At 39.6% G+C, this 11,471-nt stretch overlaps 1 protein-coding gene across 1 annotated transcript; it reads right to left on the minus strand.

Moving 5' to 3' along the window:
* Positions 1-10,830: 10,830 nt before the first annotated feature.
* LOC131246741 (protein transport protein Sec61 subunit gamma-1-like) lies at positions 10,831-11,471 on the minus strand. The gene is made up of 2 exons (XM_058247120.1): positions 11,157-11,471; positions 10,831-11,013 (listed from the first exon to the last, which is right to left on the minus strand). The coding sequence occupies exons 1-2, from the start codon at positions 11,440-11,442 to the stop codon at positions 10,898-10,900; spliced, it is 402 nt and encodes a 133-aa protein (XP_058103103.1). The 5' UTR covers positions 11,443-11,471; the 3' UTR covers positions 10,831-10,897.

The raw sequence follows: 11,471 nt of genomic DNA on the forward strand, positions 1-11,471 counted from the left end.
TTTTATTTTTATTTTTAAAGCAATAATGCAGGGAGGAGTTATATGATACTCAGTCTGCATATGACACTCAATACACAGGTGCCATATATTCACTCAAATAAAATCCTATCCTCTGATTCGTGGTCACTTTGAGTTGAGTTGCCGCCAATCTGATCATCGTATAATCAAATAAGTTTAATTTGTGGTTTATGAGACATCTACACTTGGTACCATAATTTGGGCAGTTTAATTTAACTTGTATGAGTGTGTAATTTTTAAGTGCTCGAGTATTAACCATCACACTCTGCCAGAGTATTAAGGTTTTTTCTCTAACTTGGTATGAATTATAGCAAACCTCGATTATGATTATTCACAGCCACGAAGTTCCAGCTCAACCAAAGCCGATGAAGAACAGGTTTGAACGGGTCTGTGGATATCAAGCATTAAGTTCCCGCCATCCCAGACCCGATAAGAAGAGGCGAGTTGGCGGTGGCCCATACCCAATAGACAAGGTGTTTGGTGATATCAAGAGGCAAGTTCCAGGAGGACGAGACCCGATGTACAACTTGCCCACCAAACCCAATAAACAATGGGAATGGTCATGTCAGGACCCGATATACAAGGGGTTTGGTGATATTAAGAAGCAAATTCCTGATGGCCCAGACCTGATACACAACGGTTTTGGAGAAGTTAAGAGGCAAGTGCTAGGTGGCCCAGACCCAATACACGGTGAGTTTGGACACTTAGGGCCTGTTTGTTAACGCTGAATTTTTGCACTTAACGTGGATTTTGGGAAAATGTTCTGTCTTTAGTGGTGTTTGTTAATGTGTTGTTAACGCTAAAAAAGGAAAGCGCTAAGTGGTTTTTCATCGAATTCTTTCGGTGATAGGAGTCTGGCTTAATGGTGAATGCGAAGCGCTCTATGAATTTTTTATTAAACAAAAATTTTTGCTTCCAAAATTACCCAGTTACTACGGATTGGCTACTCCCCTGCCACCAGCACCGTGGCTGGTGGTTGGTGCTTTGTGGGCCCCACCATGATGTATGTGTTTCATCCATTTCGTTCATCCATTTTTAAAGATCAATTTAGGGTTTTATTCCAAAAATGAGAGGGATATAAATCTCAGGTGGACCACACCACATGAAAACAATAGTGATTGGATATCCACCATAAAATCCTCCTAAGGCCCACTGTACTGTTTATTTGACTTCTAATATGTTGATTAGGTCATACAGGCCCAAACGAAGGGAAAAAACAAAAATCAGCTTGATCCAAAACTTTTATGGCCCCCAAAATGATTTTAATGGTCGACACTCATTCAACGTTGTTTCCTGTCATGTGGTTCATTCGATATTGGGATATACCTCATTTTTTGTCTCATATTGTAAAATGATCTGTAAAAATAGGTGGACGGAATGGATGAAATACATACATCATGTTGGGGCCCACAGTGCAGTGGAATGTCAGGGGAGTAGCCCATCCGTTTCCGATACATGTCCTGCGAAGACGCGGCGCCGAGGCTCCTGGACGCGGATTTCCTGCGAAAGCTTTCGCATGAAGTTCCTGCACTTGAAACTTAAGTGGGGTCCACCGTGATGTTTTTCAGAAATCCACTCTGTCCATCCGTTTTGCGAGCTCATTTTAGGAAAATCAAAATTGAGTAAGATACAATATTCAAGTGGGCCGTACTAAAGGAAAAGGTGGTTAGGGAAATTTCTACCATTGAAACCTCCCTAGGTTCGACAGTGATGTTTACATGCCATCCATACTGTTAATAACGTCATTTGTGCTGAGATGAACTCAAAACAGAAATAATCAAATAATAGCATGATTCAAAACTTTTTGGGCCCGAGAATATTTCAACTGTGGACATTCAATTATCACATTTTTGGCCCACTTGAGCATCAGATACAGTTCATTTTTGGCCTCATATCCTAAAATGAACTTAAAAAACGGATCGACAGAGAGAATTTCTCACAAATATGACAGTGGGCCCATCTAGGTTCGCAGTGCAGGAACTTCTGCGTCCGTCGCTACTAAGTTGTACGAACGGTTCAAAGGAGATCAAAGTTACATAGCCTTACGATGATGTATTTATTATATCCATACAGTTCATCAAAATTTTGAGATTATTTTAGAGCATTAGCCAAAAAATGAATCATATTTCCTTGATCCGAAACTTCTGTGACCCCCAAAAGGTTTTCAATGGTAGACGTTTCAATCCCCCACTGCTCTTTGCAGTGTGGTCTACTTTATTTTTGGATCTTCTTATTTTTCAGCTCAAGAACTACGAACGAGCTAAAAAAATTTATGGGCAGTTTGAATATAAGAAATACCTCATGATGGGACCATAGAACTTGCTGACGTTAATGCGCCGGCTATAGCTGGTGTGTAGTACAACAGCCAATACGGGAAACGGGTTGGCTACTCCCCCTGCCACCAGCCAATGGCTGGTGGATGGTGCTATGGGGGCCCCAACATGATGTATTTGTTTCATCCATGCTGTCCATCTATTTTGCTAGAACATTTTATTGTATGAGACCAAAAATGAGGTATATGCCCATCTCAAGTGGACCACGTTACAGGAAACATTGTTGAATGAGTGTCTACCATTAAAAACTTTTTGGGGGGCCATGACTTAGGCCACGTTTGTTAAATCTAAAGTCTAAAGCCTGAATCTACGGTGTTGAATGAGCCACATGATAGGAAATAAGATGTATCCAAAACTTAAATGGGCCACATGATAGGAAATAAGATGTATCCAAAACTTAAATGGGCCACGTCATAGGAAATAGTGGGGATTTTGTGACCACCGTTTAAACATTTATATGGCCACAAAAGTTTTGTATAGGTTTAAGTTCATGGTATTTTCTCTTCATCTCAGTTAAAATGACCTTATAAACAATTTGGATGGAATTTAAACATCAAGGTGGAGTCTAGGAAGGTTTCAATGGTAGGCATTTCTTTTCCCACTGTTTCATCTTGTATGGCCTATTTGAGTTTTGGATACTCCTCATTTTGGTTGAATGTCTTAAAATGAGAACGAAAAATGGATGGACGTGTTGGATTTCTCACAAACATTATAGTGGGCCCCACCCAAAATCCTTGCCTTAAAACTTCATGCAACCTCCGTATGCTAGATTTACCACTAAAGCCTCTTGTAGAATTCCCTGCGCTGGAAACGTATGTGGGCCCACCTTCATGTTTATGAAAAATCCACCTTGCCCATCTGTTTTGTGGGTTTATTTTAGAAGATGGGACTAAAACTAAAGTGGATCTGATAATTAAGTGGGCCCAAAACGTGAGGATTGAACGTCCTGATTTGAAACATTCGTGGGGCAACATAAGGAATTTATCTATTTTTTTTTTCATGAATGATGATATTTTATTTTATTTTATTTTTAAGAAATAATGATATTTTAATTTTTTTAATAAGTATTTTAGTTTATTTGAATTAAACAGAATAATTTTATTCTCATTTAATAAAAATAATTTCTTTATAATGTAAAACATTTCCAACTAGGAGATAGGGGCAAATGCATCAGATTAATGTAATTCGGACATTTCATATGTTTGTTAACAAACAGGTTATTTCAAATTCAGTACCTAATACTCACTTCATCCAAAATTGCCAAACAGATTCAGAATTCAGACTTCAGATTTCAGATTTAACAAACGGGGCCTTAAAGACTGTCCAATCCATTGATCCAGACTGTTCATCAGGTCCAACACGCACTTCACGGGCTACCCTGCAAACATCAAGTCATCTGATAAATATTAACCATTTGATCAACGGCTGTCAATATGGACAGATAATATTGTTTACATGCAATAATTTGATGTCTGTTTGGTAGGGCCAATCATAGATTGCTTATGATGCAGTCATAACCATCCCATCCATTGCCTGGGAAAGGGACGGCTATGGATATTAAGGCGAAATAAAGTGTGATTGAACCATCCGATCAGTGGAGATTTTTCTTGGAATCCCATGGAATTTGTTAGAGACTTAACAGACGGTTCAGATTGATCAATCAGACTGTCAAAGTTATTATATAACTTATAGTGGCTCTGAGAGCACTGAAGCTTTTCTCGTTTTATAGTAGATTCGCACTAGACAAGTGGCACTGGGGCTTGTATTCTTCTCATTACTTGATGAGCTCAACTTTCTTTCTTTCTTTCTTTCTAGTGGAGTTTACCGCGTAAGACAATCAAGGATCGAACCTCATAACGTACACACAATACCATCTCAACAAACAAGACAACTTAAACAACTCCCATCTTTTTGGGTCACCACGAGCCGACCAGGTTCTCATCAACGTTGGGAAGTAGATTCATCTACACGTGCCAAAGTGAGATCTATTCCATTCGTCTCCTTTTCATTAATCAATGGAGCAGCCACATGCTTCTGAAAATATCGAAGAAGATGTGAGCAGCCTAACCTGCATTTTTTTTGGTTGGTTCTCTCCATAGGCAACCGAGCTATTTGGGCCTGAATCCTCTGCAATAACAGCAGATAAAACACCAGAGCTCTGTAGGGCCCACTAACTGTAAAAGTAAATCCACTCCATCCATCCAAGTTCTATACTTTTGATTCTAGGCCCTGGCGAAAAATTCAGCCAGATCCACAACTTTTGCTAGGCCACACCGCAGGGAGCAATGGGGATGGGATCCCAAACATAGGTTTTGTGTGGGATTCATTTCACACAACCCGTTAATCAAGGTGTAAGCGATCAGGATGAAGTGAAGATACAAAAATCAGTTACATCCAAAACTTCAGCAGGCAACAATGCTGATGACCGACCTTGGAGGTTTCGGTAGCAGTTTCACACTTTCCCATTGGTGTGGCCCATAAGGGTCTTTCATGGGCTGATATTTTGTACCTACAGTTAAAATAAGGAATGTCACACCTGATGGAAGAAGTGGATTTACATTTACAAAAATGGTGGGCGCCATAGGTGTTGTAGATGATCCGGATCTAGGCTATTTTCAGACCACATGTTTGTGAGGGCAGACGTGAGAAAAGCTCACATCTTGCACATACCTCTACTTAAAAAGGTACAATTCAGATACATTTATGATTCAGGAAAGAAGCCTCACATAACCAAACAACATTTATGAAGCTCACAAATTAAAAAATTATAAAAGCCTAAACTCTGGGGGAAAAAAAAAAATAAAACAAAAAACAAAAATAAACAACCTAAAGTAAGAGAAGGGATTCCAGAAGAGAAAGAAAGCAAAAGTCTACATGGAAAGGAGACATATGGCCACTAATTCGTAATCTCTTTCCAGCCCCACTTGTGTGGTATCTCTTCTAATCTCCATATAGATGACCCTGCAATATTTTATTTTAATGAAGAAAATGGTCAGAGATTTTGGGTGATGTGGTGCAAGTGCAACTGGAACAGACATGGAGGCTATGATATTCAATTTCAAACCAATGAACCACATGATAGAAAAAGAATTTACGCCCTGTTTGGTAGAGACACTTGAAAATAAGTTCATCTCCTCTCTCTCTCTCTCTCTCTCTCTCTCTCTCTCTCTATATATATATATATATATATGGGAATGCTCACCTGCGCACCTTTGCACAACTGTCTTGGGCACAAAATCTGAACGGTCCACGTGATGCAGCACCCCTTGAAACCTCACTAGCCCAACTTTCAGCCCAATACAAAACTCTGGTGGGCCATGGCAAAAGGAAACAGTTTCCTCCCTTGATTTACATTTCTCTTTGCTATTGCTCACTAGAGTTCTGGATCAGACTGAAAATTGGGCCCACAAAGTTTCAAGGGGTGCCGCATACGTGGACCATTCAGATTCTGTGCCCATGACATGTGTGCAAAATGGGTGCTCACGTAAGAAGGTGCACTGGTGAGCATTCCTCTCTCTCGTGAGAACTTTATGAGAACTCATCTTAATGGCAACCATAAAGTTCTCCCTCCCCCTCTTAATGGCAACCATAAAATATGTATCCCAATGAGAGAAATACAGTAAAGAACTGAAAAGACAGATCAAATGACTGAGATGATGATGAGTCATCTTAACAAACACAGCCTCAATATGTTTGCAGCATTGTTAAGGAAGGCAGCAGAAAGAATACAAATTAGGTTTCGAGATTACATACTTGCTGTGGATTTTTTTTTCTTTCTTTCTTTTCTTTTCTTCTTCTTTTTTTTTTTTTTTTTTTTAAATTTTTTTTTTTGAATTTACTCATATTTAAAATTATTATTATTATTATTTTTTAAAAAAAGAAACCCGTGGATTTTACCATAACTTGTAGGTATGATGATTGGGTGGATGTTCAAGGTATGCGTTTGTGACCCTTGTCCATGCACAGGTTATCAAGTTATGTGATGCATATGGAAACTCTGGTGGGAAGGGATGAGCCATCTGGCCCAAAGCGGTTGTAAAGAAGCGGGCTTCATTTCTGGTAACAACCAGTCATAGAATTTTTGCCAAGCAATTATGAGAAATCTTTGTCTTAAATAAAATGGTGAAATATGATCTGCAGAGCAAACACCTAATAGCTAGAACAAGCCCACAATGCTTATTATTATGGTACAAAACACGTTTAATTCCAGGTGTTTATTATCAGTGGCATATCTTGAAATAGTTACAACATTGGGAATGAATTGTATTGATGAAAAATTGCCGACAAGCATTTGGGTTATTTGACTTGAACGGGAAAAGATGGAGCATCTTGAACTCTTGATTCAAGTCAAGGAAGGCTTGGTGGGTTTAGATATTTATGTAAAGGTGAGTTCTCAAACCTCTAGACAGTTTCAAAGCATCCAGTGCTCACCAATTCTTCTCTAAGAATGTCTGCAAGGAGATCAAATCCAGGCCATTCAATCAACTCAAGTTTAGATCTGACAGGTGTTTTGCCACAATTGCCCCCAAGGTGTGGGTACACAAAGGTTCCCAGGGTTCAAGGCTGCATCTCCACATGCTTTGTGGTGTTCATGTCAACATCTCATCATGACTACATGCCCCTTGACTGATTAAGAGGGCATACTTTTGTAATTCACTTTTTTTTATGAGGAACAGTTGGAATGATAGATGACATGGAATTTCTCTGAAACATGGTTGTTTGGAATCCAAGGCATGCCTACACAACCGTTATGTAACAGTAACAGTAACAGTAACAGCAGTAACCTTTACGCATTATGGGACCGAAACGGCCATTACAGAAAAAACAGTATCAGCCTGTACAATAACGGTAACAATGGTGGCCGTTACGGCCACCATTACCATTATGGAATATCTTGTTAGAATCTCACCACAGATGCAGAAGGAAACTTCTATCCAAAGGAGCATCACACCCCCTAAATTCAATTGTGTCAAGCAATAGAGAACCAAAACATTCGATACATCATTTGTCATCCAGCATCTACAAACATATATTGGGACTCAATACCATTATAATCACAGTCATTCAATCAAATCTACTCCCAACCATCTTGTCTAGTAAACTTTCAAAAGGGACAGATCATGTCACAACCATACAGCCTTCCATAATTTACACAAGTAATATTAGAATCACATGACCATGGGCTTGTTTGAAAGCCAACTTAATAGGGTTAAAAACAAGACCAACTTCATGTCATTCAAACATCATTTGTGACTCAAGAAGCGTTACAAAAAATAAGTGATAAAAATACTTAATGGTAACTTGCCCAAAAATAAGTGACTGGCTACTATTCTACAAAAATAAGCCCAATTGCCTGGACCATGGGCTCACAGATCAATCAGAGCACCTTGTGGGACCCATATATCATTAACCACATTGTGGGGCCCACATGTCAATCAAACCATCGGGGGCGCACAAAATTGTCTGAACAGATAGGGGCGCACTCCAGATCGGCATTACTTCTTCATCCATGAATAACACGTCAGAGCCATCATTGGCTCATAGTCCGTTGTTCAAGGATAGAATGAAACACAATTTATTGGAGCCTTTGAACTTCCCTAATGGCAATGTAACACCACTTTTTCTTTTTTTTTTTGAGAGAGACCTTGGGAGAGGAATTCATAGGAGGCTCACTCCCTCAAGGTAAGCCCAAGCTGCTCTTCCCTTTTGGTCCACCTCCTGATCATAAAAATTGTTAACCAAGAAGATCCCACCATCCACAGGCCACAGGGAAAAAACCTTCATTGATCATATATCCTTACATTCCATATAAATGTGAGTTACAGAGTCCTTTTTCTGCTCACTCTTTCAAACTCGCCTTTGTATGGACATGAAGTCTCCGCCAACTGAAACTTTGTAACCATGTACAGTGGGGGAGCTTCTAGATGAATGCTTTAGATCACCACATGGTAAGGCAGAAGGCGCAAGCAGCTTCGGTGAGTCACCTCATAGTTTCTCTTTAGAGAATCTTCCTTTCATAATGAGATCTTCAGGATCTCATGCAAATCCTCATACGACCAATGTTTTCAATACCTTGTGATGGCACTATTATATCCTACAATATATCCATTATCCCATCTGGGCGAAATTTCTCCAAAATCGCAATAGGAAGTTTCTTGGGGCCGGATTCTAAAATGTGCGTATTTTTTAATTATATACATATAGGGAAATGGTACTATAAGGTCGACCTCATGGGAACTTCCCATTAGACCGAGTTGCTGAAAATTGAAATATCTTATTTTCTTTTTTTCCAAATCAGTTGCTACTTGCTATCTTAGCGTCCAAACATGAAGGCAAACATACATATAACCTAATCTACACATTCTTGGCAAATTTGGAATTTTTCGGGAAAAGAATAATTTTTTAATTAAAACTTGTTAATTTTTTTTTTTTTTTTTTTTAGGGTTAACATGGCAAAATCCAAGATGTTCGAAGTGAATATGGAGAAAGAAGAGGTTATTAAATTTGCAGACTTTTTCAAATGTTCAGCCGGCCATTTCCCGACTACATTTGTGGCCCATTTGCTGTGTATTGGAAAGCCCCCAAAGTCACTATGGGACAGGGTCATCAACAGGTTCAGCAAGTACCTAGCTAGATGGAAATGCAGATATTTATCCCTGGGCGGGCGTCTCACCCTTATCAAGGCAGCGTTGTCGAACCTTCCCTTGTATTTCATGTCCCCGTTTAAATGCCCGACGTCAATAATGGTAACCTTAGAAAAGTTAAGATGTGACTTCCTATGGCATGGGAAGGAAGACAAGAAAAAATTCCACCTCATGGAGTGGAAGGAGGTCTGCAAGCAAACCCAATATGGAGGGGTAGGAGTTAAAGACCTCAAAAGCATGAACAAGGCACTCTTAGGTAAGTGGACCTGGAGGCTTGGGACCAAGAACGGAACTCTTTGGAACATGATAATCAAAAGCAAGTATGGGCGATCTAAAGGAGGTTGGTGGACCAAGGACTCTACCTACTACAGAGCTTCAGCCCTTTGGAGAGGGGTGCTATCCATAAAGAAGGATGTCCTTAAAGGTATAAGAATGGATATAGGGAACAGCGAATGTACTCGATTTTGGGAAGACATCTACGTGGGAGAGTTTGCTCTAAAAGATGAATTCACACGTATTTTCCGTCTCGCCCCGAACCAGTCCATATCTGTGGGTGAATGCTATTCACTCCTAGGAGGGGAGGTTGTGTGGAGTCCAGGGTGCAGAAGAAATCTTCAAGATTGGGAGGCAGAAGAATATGTGGCGCTTCTCAACAGCATAAACAGTAGCAAACCGGATCAATACAGAGCAGACAGACTAGTCTAGAGAATAGACAAATCGTGCAAATTCTCAGTCAAGTCTTTCTATGATTCAATAGTCAGTAATCTTCCTTCAAGAGAAAAGGCAGCGACTAATTACGTCAGGAAATACAAAGTCCCGCCCAAGATAACGGCATTTGGATGGCTGGTAGGCAAGAAGAAGGTCCTCACAGTTGACAATTTGAGAAAAAGGGGTACGTTTATCACGAATGTCTACCTATGTTGTATGGAAAACGAAGAATCGGTGGAACATCTCTTTATTCACTGTGCTTTTATAAATCAGATCTGGCCAGAAATTTTACACCACTTCAAGATTTCATGGTCCTTTCCAGACTCAGCAGGGAGACTCCTAAAGGCCTGGCACAGATTTAGATTGGGAAAACACAAAACTATACTATACCACGGAGAATGTCCCTCCTAGCTGTATGGTGGTCCATTTGGGAAGAAAGGAATGCGAGATGTTTTAGTGGTACTTCAAATTCGGGGGAATCCATAGCTTAAAGGGTGAGGCAAGTTAATTGCTGAGTGGGCAGCTATTGCAGAAAAGATAAAGGGTTGTAATTTGCATTTCATAGGAGCATAGTTGTATCGCTATCTCAGCGGTCCAGCTCCCTCTGTTTTCTGTAACTCTTTTTTGCGTTTAATGAGGTTTCCGTTATATATATATATATAGTTTTCTACTTATTCTTTTGCTTTTGAATGCAATGCTTGCGTTTCCATACATGTCTTCTCACATTTATAAATTTTACGAATTGACTTCAAATATAGTTGCATTTGTTTATTCAAACAGTGCATAGATTAGGACCTTATACAAAGGAAACTTTTTATGTGCACTTGTTTTTTGTGATTATATATATATATATATATATAAAAGTGTGTATTGGTGTCTTTTTTTAACAATCCTCAAAGTTTTATTGAAAAATTCAACCAATTTCCCAATGTTTCCCTATGTTTCCCAACAATATAAATAAATTATGCAATACAACTGATATATCCAGTGCAATACCCGATATGTATCAATATCCCAAGGGTACAATATATTATACAATAATGATTTCGAAAACATTGCATACAACAATAACCTCATTCCGCAAAAATAATAATAATAATAAATTACTTTAAAAAATACAAAAACACGGAATTCCTCGCATGCATGCATGTTTATCCCAACAGATGAGAGACAACTGCAATTTCAGATCTTTACCTAACCGGATCCAACGATGATATTGTTGATCGGGATGAAGATGAGCTTCACGAAAAACCCAACGAATCCCATCACGACGAAGCCAATCGCCGTCCGGATCGCCACCTTCGTGAATTCTACACCAAACGGATCAATCCTTGTTATTTTCCACCAAGTCAAACCCCGAAAAAAATTATAGAAACGAGAAACAGCGAAAGAACCCTAAAATCCAAGATCCGAAAGGAGAGATCTGATCAAAGAGACTGAGAATCGATCTAACCTTTGCGATCGGGCTTGTGGCATCTCTTGACGAGGCGGAGGCTGTCCTTTGCGAAGTCTCGAAGGGGATCGATGACTGAATCGATGGCGTCCATCTCGGATATAGAAGAAAAAAGAAACCCTAAATCCCTAGATCTCCGAGAGAGGAATGGAAAAACCGCTGAAAGGAAGAGAACTTTCTTCCGATGCTGCAGAAGCCGTACGCGGTCTAAAGGGTATTTATCCGGTCGCCGAGAGATTAGCCGCGTTTTGCCGATTAGTCCTTGCTTTTTAGCTTTTAGACGCATCGACTCCTGAATGTTTCTAATCGACGAAA

This window comes from Magnolia sinica, chromosome 5 (genome assembly GCF_029962835.1).
Source record: "Magnolia sinica isolate HGM2019 chromosome 5, MsV1, whole genome shotgun sequence".
In the NCBI taxonomy this organism is placed as follows: domain Eukaryota; kingdom Viridiplantae; phylum Streptophyta; class Magnoliopsida; order Magnoliales; family Magnoliaceae; genus Magnolia; species Magnolia sinica.

Bases quoted from the DNA above. Each gene is read 5' to 3' on its own strand.
- LOC131246741 (XM_058247120.1), bottom strand. From the start codon at position 11,442: ATGCGTCTAAAAGCTAAAAAGCAAGGACTAATCGGCAAAACGCGGCTA. The intron at 11,014-11,156 runs GTTAGATCGATT...CGTTTGGTGTAG, and splicing joins CCACAAGCCCGATCGCAAAG to AATTCACGAAGGTGGCGATC.